Raw genomic sequence first — 21,935 nt, forward strand, 5'->3', positions numbered from 1 at the left:
GCTCTATCACTTTGTTTGTGCTTTATATGATCTTTTTCTGTGCTACAAATTATTCAGCACAGAAAAATTATGTCAATTATGAATTATTGTTTGTTTTTACAACAATCCCTTTGGCTCCTAATCTTTTCCTAATTTCATTGGCATCTCAAAACATTGTTTGGGGGGAAGTTTCATATTTAGGGCAGTGATTTTCTTAGCTTTGAGGCTTAATCAGAAATTGTGGTAATATCAACTGCTTTGCCAGCCAGTCATTAATGGACATAAATGTCAGAAAACTGAATGATGTGTTGTGAGTGACATCACGGAGGCAGTTCAAAGGCCTCTGTGAGTTGATTGATTTCCTGCCTGTTTGGTCCCTATACTTAACTTGGTCATGTTCTTAACTCCAGCTCTATTTCTCTCTTTCACACACACAAACACACACACACGAACAACATTTACATCTCACTCAACAGGTTACATGAGGACAAAGAAGTCCCTTTCCTTTAAACCAGGATAAAAAAGGAAAACAAAAGGGGGGTACAAGAAAATGGTGTCCATGGTATGGTTTGTGCTTTATAATTCCACTGTGAATGTCCTTGTAGGTTATGAGGCTCAGTGTGGTTATTCTGTTCTTTACTGTTCTCCCTGCCTCCTGCCTTTCATCAGTTTGCTGGATGGCGGGTAATATTGGGCAAATGTGGTCAGAGTCAGTTTAAAGTCTCTGACAGTTTGAGAATCAAAAGTGTTGTTCTTAGATGAGAGACTGAGCTGATAAGGAAAAGCAGTGGCCTTATGCACACATTTAATGGTACTGACAGGGCTGAAATTCAAGGAAGCTCAGTACAAACATTACATTTGATGCCCTGATTAATGCTCTAACTTCTTCTCTCATCTTAATAACATCTCTGATAAATGAACCAAGATATATTGCTAGGAATAGCTTATCTAACTTTTTTTCTCTTCCTTTCCTCCCCAAGCCTTGAAGTATGTTGTGCAAGTATCTGCTATACGGACAAAATTGTGCTCTAACAGGTAAAGTATACCTCTGCTATAATTTCACGGTTAGATGAATTAGTATTATAAATCAGTCAGATAGACAGTTACAAAAACTTTTAAAGGGACTAATAAAAAAAGAAAACTACGTAAAAAACAATTAGTAGTTCTGTTCGTGTGACTTTTTGCTCTTTTTTTATCACCGGATAGGAAAGCTTGTGGAGCCCAGGAGCAGGGGATCTCTGTGCTGCCATTATTCATGTTTCCATGGTCCCTCCTCAACAAGCGTGCACTCCGCAGCAGAGCCGTTAGTGGCTGAGGTTACCTGTAAGCAGTTAGCAGGGAGATCCAAACAGTTGATCCAAGGCACAGACAAAAAAACACAGTTCATTTGTAATAAAACTAATTCAGTTATCCCACTTGAGTTTCTGGCAATCTAATAGGTCAATCAGACTTACCAAGCTCATAAAGCATGGTTGACCATAATATATTGCTTACTTTGCCATTAAAAATCAAATTTGCCAATCAATGCTGCTATGTCCTAGTTTTTAAGTGTCATATGTTGAGGAAATCATTTAAAATAACACACATGCCTGTAAACATTGTATAACTGTAAAGCCAGGATACCATTTAGGACATTATTTTCTGTAATTTTGGTGCTGTAGCTATAGTACTTTGGCAATAAAACACTGCCTCTAAGGTATCATAACTATCTTGCAATATACAAATACTATGGAAGAATACTGGAACTCCTGTACGACCACTGAAGACCGTGCTTATGGAGGTACTAAGAGTGGAGCTTATTTTATGGAGCTGGAAACGGATCACATATTTATAATGACCAAAAACTCAACAAAAATACAAATACAATGAATGAATGCAAAACAGACAGATAACTTTGAAAACAAGGTACAAAAACTACATAATGAATGCATTGTTAGGTTAGCTATTTTGCAAGCACCCTACAGTGGTTTTCATCTTTGAAAAGAGGGTTAGAAATGTGAGTCATACTATTTACAGGCAATACAGACCAGAATACAGAAAAAAATGTCATAGTGGTTACGGTTACTTGAAATAGCAAGCCTTTGTGTCACATTTATATGTAAATATCTTTTCAGAAATAGAGACTCAGATAGGAGGATCTAACTTTTTTACTATGGACAGATCACTTAAGTGACAGGTTGCCAGCGTTGCTAGGCAACACCTTTCATCCTTTAATAAATGAATAGGTTCATCAGTAGACCTTTACCGCCAGGATGTGTGTGTGTGTGTGTGTGTGTGTGTGTGTGTGTGTGTGTGTGTGTGTGTGTGTGTGTGTGTGTGTGTGTGTGTGTGTGTGTGTGTGTGTGTGTGTGTGTGTGTGTGTGTGTGTGTGTGTGTGTGTGTGTCAGGGAACAAGCACTCTGAACTCCAATATATTATTCTAAAAGCCTGGAAGGCATTCAAAGAAGGGATTCAAAGTGCATTATGTTACACATTATGGGAACTGCTTCACAGCTTTCGGTTTCACAACGAAGTTCTCACAATGGACAGAAATAGCTGGTGTCAAAATGCAAAAACCCAACTGGGAATGACTCACTGACAGCGTGGTTGAAGTGTGTATATATAGGGAATATATGAACTACTAATTAGCTGTAACACTTTCCCTACAGGAAAGGGGGAACCTTTGGAAATAAAGCTGTTAAATTAAAATCCCCTACATTTTAAGATAAAGCAAAATTAACCACTCCAGATATTATGCTGAACAAAAAGAAAAAGGACACTGAATTAATCATAGAAAAGGGAAAATATTGTTCTATTGAGACGTTTTGTTTTTGAAGATGGATGCAGTGTGAACTTTCCTAGATTGGAGGGCTACTAAATAATTCCTCAGGGTCATGATGAGGATTATCTGGTTCTGCCTTTTGAGTAAGAGCCGATCCCCAACAGGTTACAGCCATCTGAGAAGGCTAACTACAGAGCAGGAGCTGAAGTACCCCTTATTTTCTTGCAGTGAACTGGGATCATTTTATAGTTTGTTTAATGTTGAAACTTTTTGGCTTGAGCACATAACATTTTTGGAAGTTCATTCAACACAAAAGCTGCTATTCCAGAAGAATGAAATATATACGTACACATGCATCTATGGTTCTCGTGCTACACTTCTGTATTAAAAGAACAGTGGGTGTATTTAGATTATTATGTAAAGAGATGCAATGAACAAAACAGAGTCAAGCAAACATGCAGGGTGAGCATGCAACAACAAAGAGGGTTAAATAGAAGTCTCTATGTCCGTAAGCATTAATTGTACCTTGCATTCATCTACTACGACAGAATTGTTAGCAGTGGCACTAGAGGTTGCGGTAGCGGTAGTGGTTAAGACGCACTGGTTGGAATTGTTTTCGTGGTGGTTCTTCATGTCATCGTAATAAGACTGGGTCTTCGACATCATTTCAATGTCGTCGGATTTGGCCGCGTGCGCGTCCAGCTCCTCAAGCTCAGCCTTGGACAAGTGGTACACGATGCCTGCACCGTAGGAGTCACCCACCACGTTCACTGAGGTCCTGAATCGATCGCTGAGGACAGAGAAACCAGGATGAAAGGATGATTTTCTAGACTTCACTCTTATCAAATGAGGGAATATACTAGCAGGGTTTCCTAGATGCATGAAAAAACAAAACATTATGTAGAAGCAAAGGGAAAAATCCATATTTAACCACAAAATATGTTTTGGTCCTGTGAAACTCACAGCAGCCAGTCAACAGCAACCAGCAGACTGATGTCTTGGGTTGGTAGGCCTACAGCGGTCAGGATCAAGAGCATAGTCACCAGGCCAGCACTTGGAATACTGGCAGCTCCAACACTGGCCAGGGTGGCTGTAAGACTGGATGAAATCACAGCGAAGCAGCAGTCAGTCACGTTTTCCAAACCCATCACACCCTGCCACAACTCTTCAAACACCAACAAACGTGAACACAGCTACACATGAAGACATTCATTCTCTATGGTACTTGTATATAAGAGCAGCAGCTGAAGAGCACCAGAGTAGGTCCTCCATCACACGTGATGAGAGGTTTAAATGTGAGAGATGGGATGTTTAATTCAAGGGTTTCATTGATTGATATGCCATGTAAATGTCAAGCTGAAGGTCGTCCATCCTTGACTCACTCTATTAACAGATCAGCATTTGGGAAAGATAGTTACAGATTGGTGTTTGTCTTCCTGCGTAGCATGAGACACGGCACTGGCATATGTTGTCAGTTCCTCCTTGTGGTTTATTTGCTCGACTGTAAATTTCTTCTCTAATGTTGCTGCTTGGAGCCACAGAGCCCCTTCGCTGCTGCTGTGTTTTTCCTCATTTATTAAGAGCTAAATGTGTTTCCTCAGGGCTCCATTTAAACCCTCTTTAAATAATGGGAATTACAATCCTTATTGTTATGACTGAGAAAAGCAAATTTAAGTCAATTTAAGGAGCCTATTTCGCTTTGGGGATTGTTGAAATATAATGGAAGTTTCAATCATTTTGCAACATTTATCTTGACATTGAATACATAGACTTATACAGTGCAAATGACATCAACTGATAAATTTGATATGTTTGAAGCTCAAGGATAAACAAATCATGAGTGTCTCCTGACCTGACGGTGATAATCTGACCAGGGTCAAGGTGGATGCCGTTCATTTGGGCAATGAAGATGGCTGCAACCGCCTCATACAGAGCAGTTCCGTCCATGTTGATGGTGGCACCGACTGGGAGGACAAAACGAGTGACTCTTTTGTCAATACCTAAGTTCTCCTCCAGACAACGGAAGGTGACAGGCAGTGTACCAGCACTGGAGGGAAAAGCAGAAGCAGGTAGGTTATAGTTTGTATCAACTGTAGAAACATCACAAAAAAACAATCCATTCATTCTGATACTGACCTGGAGGCTGTCCCCAGGGCAGTGATCCAGGCCTGGAAGATCCCCAGGAAGAAGGTGAAGGGGTTTTTCCTGACAATAACAAAGTAGATGCTGGGCAGGAAGATTGCTCCGTGGATTATGAGGCCAACAATCACAGTCACCATGTACATGCCCAGCTGCCTGCCCACCACCTCCAGGTCCTTGATGGAGATGATCTTACCACAAATAAGACAGGCAATACCAAAGGGAGAGTACCTGACAAAAGAAAAATGTTAGTTATTACTCTAAATACAGAAGACAAAGAATTTGTCAGGACGCAATTTTTTTCAGTTTTACATAGCTAAAATCTTTTAAAATGTAATGACTTGAGAAAAGAATTGGCATCAACAGTTATTTCTGGCTCAAAATAACTGAGTTTCAAAATGAGTCAATGAGATTCTTAAGTGATACTAACCACATGATACAGATGACAAGTTTCATCACAATCTCATTGAGGATGTTGAAGAATTCAAGCATGAGTCTGGCCTTCTCGCCCATCTTGCCCATGCAGATGCCAAATGCAATAAAGAAGCCAATCATACCTGTGACAGAAAATCATAAATGTATGAAACTTTAAACACCAGTGTGAACAAATGAGATGATTACCCCATGAGGATTTAATTATTAGGAGATGAGAAGTTTTTCATTAACGGCCAAATAAATTTGGTTCGTCCAGATATTTGCTATTGCAAAATTCTGTAAATGTGATACTGTGAATGTTGTTTTGATTTTTAGCCAAGCTAACAGCATGGTCCTTGGGGTGACAATTGGCCGGTTGTTCAGTTCACAATTTTGGCCCAGATTGAAAATTCTCAACAACTATTAGATGAATTGCCAATGACCTTTGGTAGAGATATTCATTGTGCCCAGAGAATGAATCCTAATGACTTTGGTGATCCCTTAACTTGTCCTGTAAGGTTCACACTTGTGGTTTTCAATGAAATGTCTAAACAGCTGTTGGATGTATTGCTATGACATTTGAAATGTGTTTGTATACATTGGTTTATGACCAAATTTCTGCAAAACTATTGACATGCTGATTGCCATCAGCTTATGTTTAGTGCTAATTAGCAAATGTTAGCAAGCGAACATGCTAAACTAAGACAGTGAACATGCAAAATATTGTAACTGTTAAACATTATCTTGTTAGCATTGTCATTGTTGGCATGTTAGCATGCTGATATTAGTGTTAAACTCAAAGCAAAGTGCAGCCTCACGAAGGCATTGCTATAGACTCTTTTTTTGTTGCAGTTCAGGTACTGATTGTTTTTACATACCGAGAACATTCATGCCACTTTTGAACTGAAGGGACTTTGTGACGATGAACTGAGGCTCCTTGGTAATGTTAGCCAACAAGCCTTCTACAGCCGTTGTATTGACATCCTCCTCGATAATCACCTCCACCTTCTTCGTGACGGTCTGGATCTGAATTTAAAGAAGGAAACATACTACTACTGAGTTTGATGAACAATACTGGAATCACATATGATGTGTCTTATGACAAAAGACCACTCAACTGTTCTGATCATGTTTTGTTCCAGACAAACAAGCTTGGGAATCTCTCTAACTTGATTACGGCGACAAATGATATTCGATATTAAGTGATGCTCATCCAAGACACAACAGTGACTTTCAGATGTCACAGACAGACGTTCTAAGCATCTAGCACCTGCACTGATAGTCAAACTTCAGCATTAAATCGTGTGTATCATCTTGTTATTGTCATCGTCAATTACCTGTTGGAAACAAGCCTGCACCAGGTTCTCTGGGAAGAGGTTCCTGATCAGATCGAAGAAGGCATCCAAACTGGACACCTCATCGTTTTTCTCGCCCTGGCCCAGATTCTCCTTCAGTTTGGGGTTGCCAGGGTGGATGACTAACACCAGGATGACTCCCAGGACAGCAGCAATAATAGTGGTGGACATGTAGTAGACCATAGCTCTGGTTCCAAGGCGACCGCTGGATTTGGCATCCAAGCCAGCCAGACCTGCAGCCAAAAATAGCAAGATTGTGTTTACCTGGTAATTACTTTGACTTATTTAAATGGTAATGTTGAATTAATACTGCAGGCTATGAAGCTTGGATGCAAATACCATTAAGGGCTTGCATAATAGTGTTTGATCATGTGCATGATGCATGGCATGATGTATTACAATTACTGTCATTTATGATTTCAGAATTAGAATCACAGTCATAACAGGGTTTTTGTTGTTGTATTACAGCAGTGGAATATGTAGATTAAGATAGATTCAAAATATCCCATATTATTGTATTAATGTATGTATTTGCCATAAGTGATCAGTCACACTGCACCTGTGATTAAACTGGAGATGATGAGTGGCAGGATCAACATCTTTAGCATCCTCATCAGGATGTCACCGGGAAAAGCAATCACCATGACGATATCTGGGTGGATCGGGGAGGCGACACGAAGCAGCATCCCTGATACAGCTCCCAAGATCACACCTGTAGTGCAAGGAAGAGTGTGAATGAGCGAAACTGCAAGAGTGTATAACGGCAAAATAGAAGAGAATCGGAAATCAGATATCAAAGTCAGATATTGAGAAGTCACAGAGGATAAAATCAGATACTAAATTTGAATTTAAAAATTAAAGTAATTTCTCATGGTTGTATTCTCTGTTTATGGGAAAATCTTTGATATAATCTATGAAATAAAAAATGAGTTATGATTATCTCCATAAAGAAGCCTTAATAACTGACTCCGGTCCTATCGATTCATTTTTTAGGAGCTGTACAACAGGCTGTCTGCTACATGCTTAAAAAGGACAGTGGGTTGAGAAGATAAAACCAAAAACCTGCTGAGAGAGAGTAAAGCTCATGGAGGATTAAGATCCTATCTCTTTGAAGCAGTAGGGAGGAGGCAGCATGTCAGATTCCCCGGTGAAGCATCTGTAATCTCAGCAAACCCAAAATGTTTTCGAGGATTCCTTTTTTTACTTTGTAGCAGGGCAAGTAAAAGAGACTAATAAAATATTTCAATAAAAGGAGGGAAAGGAAGTAGTTCAGCCAATTCCTCACTGGGATATTTATGCCATCCAGTTGGTTGTTTGCTACCTAACCTGTCTTCTGGCCTCCATTCACTATCTATTGCTTGAAACAGTGTCATTCCTCAGATCAGCCTCTCGCTAACAAAGCCACTGTTGACCCTTGACATATGCTTTTCCACTGTGTTCATGCAACACAGTGTTTCTGTCCCTGAAGGTAAAGATGACCTCTGTGTACTCCTAGCCCTCTGTAGCCGAGCCTACCAGGCCCGGTAGTTGGCCTCTGTGTCTGTCCATCTCAGGCCACACACTCCAGCATGCCCCCCCCCCGGGGCTGCACTTCCTCTACTGCCACACCACTGCCAAAGATCACAGGCCCGAGACATTGTCTAATAACACACACTGGAATCAAAAGCCCTGCAGCATTTTTAATTGTAAATTGTCCTCTGTGCTTCAATCTATTCTCCAGTCTAGCAGTATCCCGTGGATTCTGCACACCCAAGGGTTTTGGATGGCACTTGATTTCCTGCCTTCTCTTTGGCCAATTTGCAAGTTCCCATTCAGGCTCTGATCTGCCAAGTGACAGATGATCAATGATCATGCTGGCTCACTTGCTTTGCGAGAGTCCTGCCAAGTGGGGTGAGATGTACACATTACACATGCTCACACAAACACACATCCATGCAAGCAGGATACAGATAGACAGGCACAAACACAGCTAAATAGAATATACAGTACACACATATATGTATTTATACAGTTTTAACAGGTTCATAGCCTACACTTATTAATGATATACAGTATAAGATTGTGAGGGACCACATGGCTGTCAGACACAGCAAACTATACAGGCACATATGCTGGTCTAACACACATCGGATTCAGGGCCTATAACCAGAAATTGCATGACTACTTTTGTGCCCAATTTATTAAATTCCCCCGTGGCACCCTGAGCCAATGCTTTTATCACAATATTTTCATGCACCACCAGAGGCTGTTGTCTGGATGTCCAGTGCTGCAGAAAGCGTGTGGTAGCAACAGGTGGCACGGTGCTGGGGAAGGTCAGGACACCCAGTCATCTTACTGTCTGGTACGCTGAGCAGGCACAGATGGCATCTCCTCCTCATATTACCAGCAAGCTGCATAATTGAGTTATGAGTTAACAGAACACTGATACGTCGGCAACGAGGTGACTTACCGAGGATGGTGAGCGTGAGCAGAAGGTTCTTGAACAGCTTGGAGCAGATTTGGGCACATTTGGACTGAGGCCTGGCCTCAATGGGCTCCAGGTGACTCTCGTGCATCCTCACCTCAACTTGTTTAGGCATACTGTTGGCACTGTGATAGAGAGAAAGAACAAATAAGAACTGTTATAAACAAAATGAATCAAGCTATACCTCTTAAAAAACACTACAGAGTTATGTTCTGTCATGTGTGGTCACTTGGAGAAAAAAACAGGCATTATGTGGACTCTACACTAAAATACAGACCATAATACAGAAATCAGATCTCTTTCTCTGTCTCTGAAAATATATCTCTGATATTGTTAAAAAGACAACACTGCATGGTGAAAAATGTTAAGCATTCAAGTGTGTTGCCAAGCTGTCACTCCGACACTGTCCATGATTTGCTATAGCATCCAACAGATGGAAGCTGACTACAAGCTGCTGCTTGCAAAATTGCATTCCTTTGGGGGCGATACTTCAGACACATAGCATCTGAAGTCAGTTCATTAAAAAGATTTATGTAAAGAAGTTCTGCATTTTGATTAAATAATAATCTGCTGGGGTTTTTGTGAGAATTTGATACAATTTGACTGACGGAAATTATTTCCAGGATAGTTTTTATCATTCAGAAAAATTACTGTTATATGCACATACACGGAACAAACAGTGAAGACGATTGCATCCTGAGTACAAGTTTTAATCCCAGATGAATTATGGGGATTTCATCATTTAAAATTATGCATCATGTCATCATCATTGCCTATGTTTTTTGAATAAAATACTGAGGTTCACAGTGTAGAAAACCAGAGACAAATACCTCCTAGTGAGTGTATCTAGACATCCATTTAAGACAGTGATGAGGAAGTGAAACAGATGCTCACTTGACAGTACAAAAGTTTGATGAATTCCCGAGAGGAGAAGAAAACATATTGACTGTTATTGACTTATACACCCACTTATACATTCACTGTATCAGTAATGACTGTGTGACAGTAAATTTAGAAGCGCACAAAACCTCAAATACAATAGTAGGAAGAGGGGGCTCAGTCACGCAGCGTAATTAGCTGAATGAAAAGTGATTTCTCATTACAGGCAGCACAGTGCAGCTTCCTGCGGTCCTTGCGAGGTGAGAATGTGTTTGTAAGCAAGAGGAGAGCCAGCTGTGTGTCACATGCCAGTTAGGAAGATGTTCAGTAACTCTGTAAGAGCTTTATATTCATCGTCCGCTCAACAAGTTGCAAGAATAATATATCAAATTGAGTTGCTCGGTTTGACATCCTTTTTGTCTATGAGATAAAAGAAATGTGTCTGTGTTCCTATTCATCTCCAATAAGCTCATGAAAATGTCTGCTGTGATGAATTACAAAGAAAAGCAAAGAAGAAATAATGTGACTCTGACCTTTCACCTCACCCCTGGAGTTCATGGCCTAGAACTCACAAATGGAAGCCTCAATGGAGACATTTTTTTTTTTGTCCTCAACACCTCCCCCCATAGACTACTATGAAGTCAGAGCACTTCATAGATATTAATCATGCGGCTGTCAAGTTGTTGTTTTTTTGAAGCTGAAACTTGATCAAAGGCAATACAGCGAGCTCAACTCAATAGGCATTTGGAAAACTTCCTTGCAACCAAAGGCTTTTTTATGCTGTTATTGTTGTTGTGTAAGTAGTCACTAATAATTCCACACGGACACACACACACCTCCCCCAGCTTTGTGCATTGCGTCTTTGTAAGCTTGGCTATAGGAAGACCACCTGGTCAGCTTCCAGGCACACAGATGGACCAGTCCTGTCTCCTCTTATTAATTTCAAAGTGAAGTGTGAAATACAGAAAATACATGCAAACAGCAGGCGACCAGTAGCCATCATTATACCATGCTTCAGATGATAGTTTAATAAATAAGTAAAACCCCAGGAATAAAACCCAGAAAAAATGGCATTACCTCCCATTCCATAAGAGTGATGAGAGCTGTTAATTGAATTTTCCCCCATTTCTCTCCCTTTCACTATTTTTAGCACTAAAATGAAGAGAAAGCAGACGTTGGACGTCACAGGGGACGGATATTATTCTGTCATGATCCTCTCATTAGCGCCTCTCTCACCAAGCGAAGGACAGATGAGAGAGTGGGCTTGTGTGAGCCAATGTTCGATGAAAATTTAAATGTACAGCAAAGAATAATGGACTACAGCAGATAACTGTCATTTCACATCAGTAGGTGTTTTTTTACTTTGAAGAATTATTTTACTTGATGGGGAATACTCCTTATGTAAATCGTTTTTGCTTTCCTTTTGAATGCCATGAGTTTAGAATGGATTCTCTCTGTCATAAAGAATAAATCAGAGATCTTAAGCTGGGACATTTTCAGCATCCATTGAGTTACACTTATAGAAACTGTGAATATAAAAACAAATAAAGAACATGAAAGTCCCATAGAACTTCATAGTTCAAAGGACATTCACACACTCACACACACACACATCCAAACAGTTTCTTCTTTTCAGTCTCTAATGGGATCATTTTATAAACCGGTTAATCTTAGCCAGGGGCTAAATCAGATTAATTTCATTACAGGACCGCTAAGCCATGAAGAATTAATAAAGGCCTTAACAGAACAACATCTGGTTTCAACCGAGGTGATATACAATCAAAAAAGTTTTTGTCTTTCAGTTACAAAAGAGAGGTTCCTGTATATTTTGTTGCTTAAATTATAGGAGCTTTTCATGTTCACCATTGACTTTTACAGAAAATAAAATTGCTTGCATTGAATCAATAAAAAGACAATGAAGAGAGAAAGTAAAAGTATATTACACCTAAAACTACAAATGCGATGCGAGTACTTACTTCATTTCTCCTGGAGTTGAGGTAAGTGCTATATACATTGACCAGGATCAAATCTCTAGCCTTTGGAATTTAAGAGTGATTCAGCTCAAGGAATCGTTAGTAGGATTGCAACTGCTCCATCCAAAGCAGAGTTCTGCTGACAGCTAGCAGCGCTCAGCTGTCCACAAGCTCTTCCAAAGCATCCAGAGAGGAGCAAGTCAACGCAGCCCAGAGGACAGACCCAGTCACAGCCACAGCAACCTGAATTGCCCCATCCTGAAGTCTGCAAACCCCCGTCAGCCCCCACCCCTTGACTCCACCACCACCCACAAACAGCTAAACACCACAGCACACACGCACACAGAGCATGCACACACATCCAACAAACCTAGAAATAAATAATACAAAAATAAGAAGTGGAGGGAGGAGTCAATAGCTTCAGAGTCAAATCCCTCAGAGACCCTCCATTCCCTGGACACTGTAATCCCCCCAGAGAGTACGCTCCCAGACTCATCCAGCTACATGGGATAGTGGGGGAAAGGCCAGACTGCTAGAGAAGATCACGACGGTGCCTGCTAATGGAACAATACGGACAGTACAGTAGTGTTTTGTAAGTAGCCCTTTTGATGAGAGGGGAATAAACGATAAAGGAATGACTGATGGAATGGTTAATGTCATAATGCTGCCTTTAGGTCATCCTGATGGACAGCAGATGAGAGTTAATGTTTGCTGCTCTCGCTACAACATATTATGTCACTCTTTGGATTTATGTAAATGGTTATGTCACAATCTTCCAAAGAATTTGATAAAAAAATATGTTAGGTACTTACATATACTTGTTTAGTTTTGATCTCTACAAAAATAATTTACTAAGTGAAAAAATCTTTAAAGATTCTGGCAAAATAAGATCACACACACTCCAACATATAGATTTACGTATCCCAACTATTCAACAAAACTCCAAAGTGCTGAACTCCAAAGCACAAATGACCAAGTGATTCATGTGAGGATGGTGTCACGCTGATTTCCCTCCAGTCTCCCAGCAGCATGGGACTTCACATTGTATTGAGCAGTATCACATTATTCTAATTAGAGAAATGTGTTGGAAAGCTATTTCCTCTTCAAACAAATGACCAACTGCACAACAAAAGCTGGAGGAATCCCATCCCTGTCGGCAAAGGTTGTGTCATGAGAAATCACTCATCCTAAATCCCTTGACATGTCATACTAATTGAAAGGGCCTCTCAGCTAAGAGAGAGTGGTTTCAGGATGGAAGCGAGAGAGTAGTACAGAGAAGAAGGGGTTACAAGGGGGAGTAAAAGGGACAGTGGGGGAGAAAGGGGTACTGGGGTCACACCAGCACCTCTCAGCCAAAAGAGGGGCCTGTGAGGGGAAGGCTGAGGCAGCCATCCCTGCTCTTGGCTGGTACCATGTGAAGCTCTCCGCTTCCTCTCTCTTCGTTCTGTGGGGCTTTGTTTCACACGCAAACAGCGGCAGTGGCCCCTACTCGCCCAGCCAAGCGCTGCATCCAAACTGGCATGGCCGAGAAAAGGAGGGAGGGGGTTCAAATGGGAGGGGGTGTAAGGGTTTAGCGAGGGGGAGGGGAGTGGGCATGTCCAGAATGCCAGTTCTTTCAGGCCGCTGATGTCATGCCTGTGCCCACCGTGGGAGAGCAGCGGAGGGACCAAGGGGCCCCTTTCTCTTTCCCCTTCCACAGTCTCTTTTTCCGGGATGAATGAATCTTTCAGAAGCTGCAGCCCATTGTGTCCCATAATCGACGGCGATTATCCCGATTTTATGCTGCCTTCCCAGTGCGAGGAGGTTCCCTGAGTGCTGGCATTGAGGGCCGCTGCGATGCAGCAAGGACCACGAGGGGTTGTCCTAGCAACACTCTGCGGCTTAGGGAGAAGGGGATGAAGGGGAAATGGGAAGCCGCACACAAACACATAGCCTGCACACACACCATTTAAAGATGGGATTCAGCTTGAAAGATTAGCAGATGGATAGAGCCATCACCAAAGAACATTTGGTTTCATAGATAGAGATGTATTATAACATTACGCATTTGAATACTTTTAGAAACTTCTGGCCATTTCCAAAAAGAGCTTCTCTGGTGTCCATCCCGCATAATTAATGAGCTTCAGTCAGCGGCTTTGCCATACTATGCCACTCTACCACCCACAACATGTGCTTACGTAATGATTAACAAGTTTGCATTAGTGACCTGTTGTGTGTTATACTCTGCTAATTCAGGTTGTCGGGATCCATGCAATAGCAAAGAGGAAGATATAAATTAGGTTTCCCACTGGTCTCTCCAGGGGCCTGATGCCGTTATCATGACTGGAGCATCACAATATACTGTGAGGTAAAGACAACTGGAGCTATGCCAGGCTCCGGATATATCTGGCCCCCCTCCCCCCTGGGGCCTCGCAGCCACTTGCCATGCAGTGGGAAAAAATGGGCTCACACATACTGGCTGCCTAGGAGCTGTGAAAAAGCCCCCCCAAAATGAGGCTCTCAGCAAACACTTCAGGTTGTGCTGCGCATAGGAAGTGGGAGATAAATTCCAGCACCCGAAGAAGGGGAAGCTTTGTCATTCAATGCCTCTCAATTATGTATCCCTAGATGGTTGTTGGGATAAATGGATGCAGTGATAGATAGTGATAGAGAGATGTGTGGACTGTTATGCAAATCTGGTTTATTCCATCAGCAGTGTAACCCACTGTTTTTCAGTAGCGAAACAAAAAGAGTGCTGCTTGCTAAGACCCAATATCTGCTATGAATAGAAGGGACCATGGCAAATACTTTCTCATCAGGAAGCTGACTTAAAACATTGTGTAGATTCAACCCCAAATACCAGACCACGATCAGCACCGGGCTTTCCCAGTATATCAAATAGATGATGGTAAAAAAAAGTATTATATTATTATGGTTGGGAGTTTCACATCTACCTCTGCTCAGCAAAATAATCCTTTAAATGTGTTTATGTGTATCCACTATGTGCACATATTCATGTATCACAACCGGTTCTCAATTTACTCATCCAATAGCACACACTTGGTCAAACCTTGGTGATCCTAAATCCACTATTACAGGAAATATCGGTGAACCAGACACCTTTATCGGTTTGATTTGGTTTATTTCAGAGAGTGACCCCAGACAAATGTAGGTGTGCAGAGTCACTCAGTGGTCTACTTGGAAGCTGTCTTGAACCACTTCCAAATGAACTATGGAGTGAGAATACTGTCACATAGCCAAAGGAGCTGCACATCAAATAGAGCAGATTTCAGTCCATTCCATACCCCATAACTGACTGTTTTCTGATTGAATGACTGCGGAATGGTTAATCAATAAATATAGAGCAAGTAACTGTGATTGTAAAGGACATTTAACTGTAATTCCAAACAATTTGCTGCTTTTTTGCTGATTCAATTCCAGCACAATAAATGAGTACATTTTTTAATGATTTACCTCGTACTAGTGTGGATCAGAACTTTGCACAAATAAATGGAGGGGAACTCCAACAATGGAGGGTTAACTCTTCCTTACAGATATAGGGTAGCAGGGCAACCATTCAGTACCACGGTCAGTAGCGCAGCTTGAGGCCTCAGTTCACGATGATCTGAGCTGCCAAAGGAGCTGCTTTTACCGCACCCGATCCTAAGTGATCATAAGGTTTGCATGCAGCGTTCCAGCACTGAAGCTACCAAGTGTTCTCCAAAGTAACAGTATTGTCAAATGATTAGCATGTAACACTTTTCTACAAAATGTAGACATGAAAATAAAGTACATTGACCTCTGGGAGCAAATTTCCCTTATTAAGCAGATTTTTGTGTCTATGTATCATTCTGTAATATTTCTACTGAAGAACACAAACCTTCTTTCAGTAACTGTCCATCATGTGCTGCAATTAGCAAAATGCATCTTACATTGTATGTTACAGCTGTAACACAAACTCCCGTTCATATGCTTTCATCACATCTTTGCAATTCTATTTCAAAATCAGGAGGCATCAGCATCCTGGCAACTCCTGATTGAACCATACTGTATGTGCTGGTCCTTCAGCATCCTCTAAGGTTTCCCTTTGTTTGGCACAACTCTTTGTGTCCATAATGAGGCAGTCATTAGAGAGAGCCTCTGGGAATCCTGAGGCTAGTGTTGTAGTCTGCATAGGTCTCTCAGATGTGACCAGTCCCACTGTAATTATGTGCTAACAGCCTATTATGCTGGGGAGTGGGTGTCATAGGGCTGAATTGGTTGATTCCCATTTATGTGGATAAAATCTGCAGAGAGATTTAGTTTGATCCAATCCACCCACAACCCACATAATGGCCAGGTCTACAGTTGGGCACTCAATCATAAACATACACTCATCTCCTCCTTTAGGTCCCCTCCTTTCTCAGTTTTTTTTGTTGCATTCAAAGTTTGTATCCCCCAAAACGCTCTGGCATTCATATTACATGTCTCAGCTTGTGTAACTCTCCGTCCTTCCTCCATCATGATCTGAGAGTGTTAACTGTCATGCTGTTTTCATTGGTGTCCTTCAAAGCTGCAACCAAAAAGATTTTGTTACTACCCGCCCACCATCCTCTATCCCAGCCCCCATCTTTTCCCTAAAGCTGCACAGATGAAAGGTCAGCAGAGAAAAAAAGATCAAACATAGTCATGTGAGATTTTTCACGCTGTACCTCCCCGCGACCCCCTCTATTCAACTGAAGGGCTACACACCTATTGCAGACATACTCATTTATTTTCTCCTATAGCTGCTCATGCGTTCATGCCGGCTGCATATGAAGCGATGCTATCATTAGCAAAGGCGCATCTGTTTAAATGAGCTGGCTATATAGCAGCACACAGCTTTTGATGGCTTCAGTCTGATCCCCACAGGAGCTCATTAAATCTGCCAGAAAGGCAGGACCACCCCCACCCCCTACTACATCCATTGCTATGGTATACCCGTTACTTGCTGAGAGGGGAATGAGAGAGAGAGAGATAGAGAGGCATATAGTAGACAGAGGGAAGGGTGGGGGGTGGGGGGTGAAAAACGGCAAGAATGCCAAATAAAGATAGATGTGTTACAATGTATGGGGGAAGGGTAAAGGAAAAAGGGGGAGGGTTGAAAAGGGAAGGTGTGGCTGATAAAGCTAAGGATGGAGACAAAAGAACAAGGTGTCAACAGATGAGAAAAATAGGTGATGGTGAAAAGAAAGGGTTCGACGGAGGTCAGATTAAAATAATCAATCGAGTGGAGAATAAGATGGGGCATGTCTCTACATATACAGTAGTCTATCTGAACGGCTTTGTGTTATCAGGTTATCTGTGGATACAAGAAGATTTGACATCTGTGTTGGGCAGCTGGCCCTGTGAAATGGGATTAGTGCACAAATCACGTTTCATACATCACTAGACTCACCTGCCACACTCGCAAATGTAAATATACGTGAACGATACGTGCACTTAACCATCACTGTCTATCCTTCTTCTCGCTCACATTTGTGTCAGTACAATACATGGTCATAAATCTCAGTTGGTCCAGTCCCATGGTATTGGAGGGGGGTGAGGGGGTTACAGTCTCACTCAGGATTTGCCAATAAGAGCGCTAAGGAGGATGGATGTTCTCTCACTAATTAAACACTGCAGTCTGTAGGGACGGAGCCCAGGCTGCAGCAGTGGCCATGCCCCGGTCTCCTCACACCACCCCGCAGTGAAAGGGCATTCCTACACATACACACACACACAGCTCATTACATCAACCAGCTAAGCCGCACGACCAAACACACACACACACACACACACACACACACACACACACACACACACACACACACACACACACACACACACACACACACACACACACACACACACACACAAACACACACACAAACACACACTAGTCAATATGCCAATATGGTTAATAACATCCAATAAGGGAAGCTACTTTTTAGGATTATCAAGTTCATATTTGGCTGCTCTTCACCAACAGACATTCCTAGACATATGCTAATTTCATACAGTAGTTTGGTCTAAAAACAATTTTTTTGTTGTGCTTTGGGATATGTGCCATATGGTATCTAATGGCTGGATCAGGTCATGCTTATGACCTTAAACAGAAGTTGAAGACTATGTGCAGTAGACATGGCGTATGGTAATGTTATCCTATAAGGTACCTGTATGCATTGTGTTTTTTTGTAATTGCAACATTCCTTGTCTGTTGTATCTGCACAGAGCAACACAAATCACATCAAGGATGACCAGAATACAACGGGGAAGCATATCAGGAAAGCAGCGAAGTGTGACAGAGCTGACAGTCTCTTATTCTTTCTATCCACAGTTTGCATTTCTCTTCCTCATTACACTCTGTCTTTCACCGTCTTTCCCTCCTTTACTCTTGGTTCTTCCTTCTCCTTCTCTTTCACACATGCACACAACATATCACTGCTATCACAACACTCTGTATCACTAAAGGAGTGCCTTCATCTGCTATGCCTGTCTGACAGACAGGCATAGCAGAGGCTGATATCTGGAGCCGTGCTCTTTTTTCTAGAAAGCCAGTAGAGTAAGAAAAACCTGGTACCAGTCAACTGTTTTATTGCAGCAAACAGAAATTTAATCAAAACATTCAATGATACCTGTCACAATATAGAATACATTTACAAAGATAAAGACTGGAGGGGTTTCAATAATATGTTTGGTTTGTCTTTAACATTTCCAGTATGATTTCAGGCCTCTAACACCGCAAGCCTGCTTTCCTTTCAGGACCACTTCACTGACACTGTTCTTTCAGAACCACATGTATGTATGCACATGAACCAGGAGTTATTTTCTCATATCCCTTAAATGCTGGGAAAATAAAAGCTAATCGTTGCCTCTTACTGACTGTTGTTACACGTGAATAGCCCCAGGGGACCCCTGCTGCTCCTCACTTCATTGTTTTCTTTTCATGTCACTAGTCATGCATACTTTGTCAAACTATGTAAATATTTATTCAGTCACACGCAGCAATGGAATGCCATTGAGAGCGAAAGCACTAGCTCAGACTTTTTCCACCAACTAATTATGAAAGCCTGCCTATAGTCACAATCAATCATCATCAGAACCTCTAGCCAAAAGCATTTTCAACACATTTCCACTGTTCAATCCCAGTCACAGCCAAATCCCCAGAGCACATTCATCTTAGCCCACTCAGAAGATGGTAAACCCCGTTCAGTCGAGATTTAAGGCATACAACACAAATTCCCCGAAATCCTGGTTCACTGTAATCCTCTACTACTAAAGAGGAGCCAGGATTCCCAGTGATGTCAGGATCCATCTGGATACAAAGGGATGCTGTGCAGTGTGCAGTAAGACGGCGTCTAAAACTGATTTTAATAGACTACATAAATTAATTCAACTTGACATTAGACTTTTTAATTCACAATGTTTTCTCTTTTTCAGATGATAGGTTATTTCGTAAACTTGGCTTACATCACTGGTAAGAAACCATTACAGATAAGTTATTATGTAGATAGATAGATAGATAGATAGATAGATAGATAGATAGATAGATAGATAGATAGATAGATAGATAGATAGATAGATAGATAGATAGATAGATAGATAGATAGATAGATAGATAGATAGATAGATAGATAGATGCAGCTCCTAATTAACCAGTGCATAATGTGGTGAGCCAAAACCCTCTAACAAAACCCTCTCTGTGTTCATCAGCCATTGAGGCAAGCCGCTCTTGGAACACGCCACCCCTACTAGAATAATGGGCCACTTTACAGGCCTCCAAGTTAGTTCACAGAATCTAGAGCTGGGAAACAGCTAGCACAGGGTTCATTGGGAGGAGGGGTAATTTAATTGTTTCCTTCGTTTTTGTTTTTGTAACCCCCTCCATCCCCCTCCTCTCTCTCTCTCTCCTCTTTTGGTTCTGAAAAGGGGGCTGACAAACATGCAATGAAGGGGATTGTTGTGTGTTCCGCTGGACAAGTGGGTGAGGTAAACAAAACCAGACTGTAGGGTCTATCATCTGGGCTCGGCGGGATGGGATAGGCTGAGCAGTGGGGTGCAAATCACACACAGAGGGGGGATTGGTCGGGGCTCTGTGGAGTTAGAGGGGTGAGGGCCTGTTTGGGGGTAGGGGAGGGTGGAAGAGGTGAGGGTAAAGGGTGCTGGGGGAGAGAGAGCAGAAGGGGGTTTATTCCGGAAGAAGTGGGAGGTGGACATGGGTGCTGAGTTTACTCCTCCGAGTGAGGGCATTGTATTTGGTGCTGAAGTTCTCATGCATGTCCCGTTTTGGCTCCCTAAAATGTCGAAAAGTGATGGAGCTCTCCACGATTAAGCGGACAAGTGGCAGCTCTGCTCTGCGCTCCCACAGCTCAGGCTATTAACATACTCAAGAGGAACATTAATGCCGGCCTTTCCCCCAAAGCTGAACAAAGAAGCACACAAACCTTCCTCAGAGGCCCATTACGCACTTAATTGAGGATTTGTGGAATAGTAAAAAGGGGCAAAGGAAGAGGAAGGTGGGTGAGACGGGGAGGGGTAGTGGGTGAAGTGGGCAATGACACTGGTTTTACTTTTATTTTCTGTATCCCTGGTCAGAGCAGACCTTGGCTCACGGCAGGAGTATCAAATGTGTAAATGATATCTAGCTACATCTTTGTCACCATATGGAAACTTTAGGCATCATCAAATCCTTAATTTTTTCTCTATTTATCCCTTTGCTCTTTATTCCCTATTCGTCGATCCTCCCATTATCCTCATTATGAAATTGTCATAAAAGCTTTACTCTAGAAAGGAGGGATATAAGGAGAAAAGCAGCTCGAGCAACTTCAGTATGTTTTTTAAAAGCTCAAAATTAAATATAAAAATAAATACAGATATATATGTGTATATATGAGTATATTTTAAAGTATATTTTGAATGTTTTTTTGATTCCCTAAGGTCACATGGTCCAGTATTTAAAAATGTGTCAATCATATATCTCTCTTTCATTCAAGTAAAAGTAGACTATCACACTGATTTTTGGTCTTATAGAGATAGTATGTGCTGAGGCATAAAGAGAGCAGTGGTACACACCAAAGGTAGCTCTATCTGATACCAGTGTGAATCTGTCAAACTGCATCTTGTGACAATTGTTCAGATGAACTCCTCTATTTGTTTTGAACGAATCTCTTAATCTGCTTTAATTATGAATCTTTTGTCGCCACACAATGGGCTGATTGTTTTCAATGGCATGGTCTTTGGTGCCAAGAAGAAAATAAACGGGACCCCCACATCCCGTTCGGCCCCTCTTCCCTTTACCAATCACTCTCAGAGCAATTTCGTGACTCCCCCTGCTGACCTGAATTCCGATGTAGCAGGTGCCAATGGGATGTGGGTGGTTTGGGGAGGAGGAGGACAGTGACAGTGGTGAAGGGGTTGGGTGGGAGGAGGCCTTCACTGTAGCACAGTTAACACTTTATGTTAACGTTAATGTCTTAATGTGATATTAATTCAGTTGAGTCCTTTGGGAGATAAGGATAGAAAGCTACGGATTGAATCGTGTAATTACTATTTGGAGGAGAAATGGCCCCTATTAACCAGATCAAGTTGATATACATGTGAGAATAACTTGTTTGTGAATTTACTGTGTTTTTAAAGATGTGTTGGCCAAACCCTCTTACGTTATCGATAGTAAAATTGTGTTTAACTCGTGGACTTGGTATGTCAATAGAACATGTGTGGGCTACTCTGACCATGACTTTTGACCAGTGTCCACCAGATGATAGCAAGCAAAAAAACTCCCACATGATGCTTGTACTGGCTACACAGCCTTTGTATCTCAAAAAGTTTTACTTTACTTGTATACACAGTAATAGAGAGCACTATAAATTCAAATCATTATGATACAACTTAATTTCAGAATTAGATAATCTAATATTACAATAAATATAAAGCAATCTGATTGCTTGCATACTGCACTGTGAGCTCACCAAGGCAAGCTCCTGACAACATTT

At 41.6% G+C, this 21,935-nt stretch overlaps 1 protein-coding gene across 1 annotated transcript; it reads right to left on the reverse strand.

Annotated features, from left to right (window-relative positions):
- Positions 1 to 1,228: 1,228 nt before the first annotated feature.
- Positions 1,229 to 9,239, reverse strand: slc1a2b (solute carrier family 1 member 2b). The gene is made up of 10 exons (XM_054619822.1): positions 9,098 to 9,239; positions 7,208 to 7,360; positions 6,631 to 6,881; positions 6,172 to 6,319; positions 5,310 to 5,436; positions 4,877 to 5,110; positions 4,593 to 4,787; positions 3,704 to 3,838; positions 3,266 to 3,530; positions 1,229 to 1,300 (listed from the first exon to the last, which is right to left on the reverse strand). Exons 1-10 carry the CDS (start codon positions 9,225 to 9,227, stop codon positions 1,229 to 1,231), a joined length of 1,710 nt encoding a protein of 569 aa, XP_054475797.1. The 5' UTR covers positions 9,228 to 9,239.
- Positions 9,240 to 21,935: the final 12,696 nt, after the last annotated feature.

The sequence above is a fragment of the Anoplopoma fimbria genome, chromosome 19 (genome assembly GCF_027596085.1).
Source record: "Anoplopoma fimbria isolate UVic2021 breed Golden Eagle Sablefish chromosome 19, Afim_UVic_2022, whole genome shotgun sequence".
In the NCBI taxonomy this organism is placed as follows: domain Eukaryota; kingdom Metazoa; phylum Chordata; class Actinopteri; order Perciformes; family Anoplopomatidae; genus Anoplopoma; species Anoplopoma fimbria.

Coding starts and splice junctions, on each gene's coding strand:
- slc1a2b (XM_054619822.1), bottom strand. CDS start 9,227: ATGCCTAAACAAGTTGAGGTGAGGATGCACGAGAGTCACCTGGAGCCC. Junction 6,320..6,630: donor TGCAGGCTTGTTTCCAACAG/GTAATTGACGAT, acceptor CTTTAAATTCAG/ATCCAGACCGTCACGAAGAA. Junction 3,531..3,703: donor GTTGCTGTTGACTGGCTGCT/GTGAGTTTCACA, acceptor CTCTGTCCTCAG/CGATCGATTCAGGACCTCAG.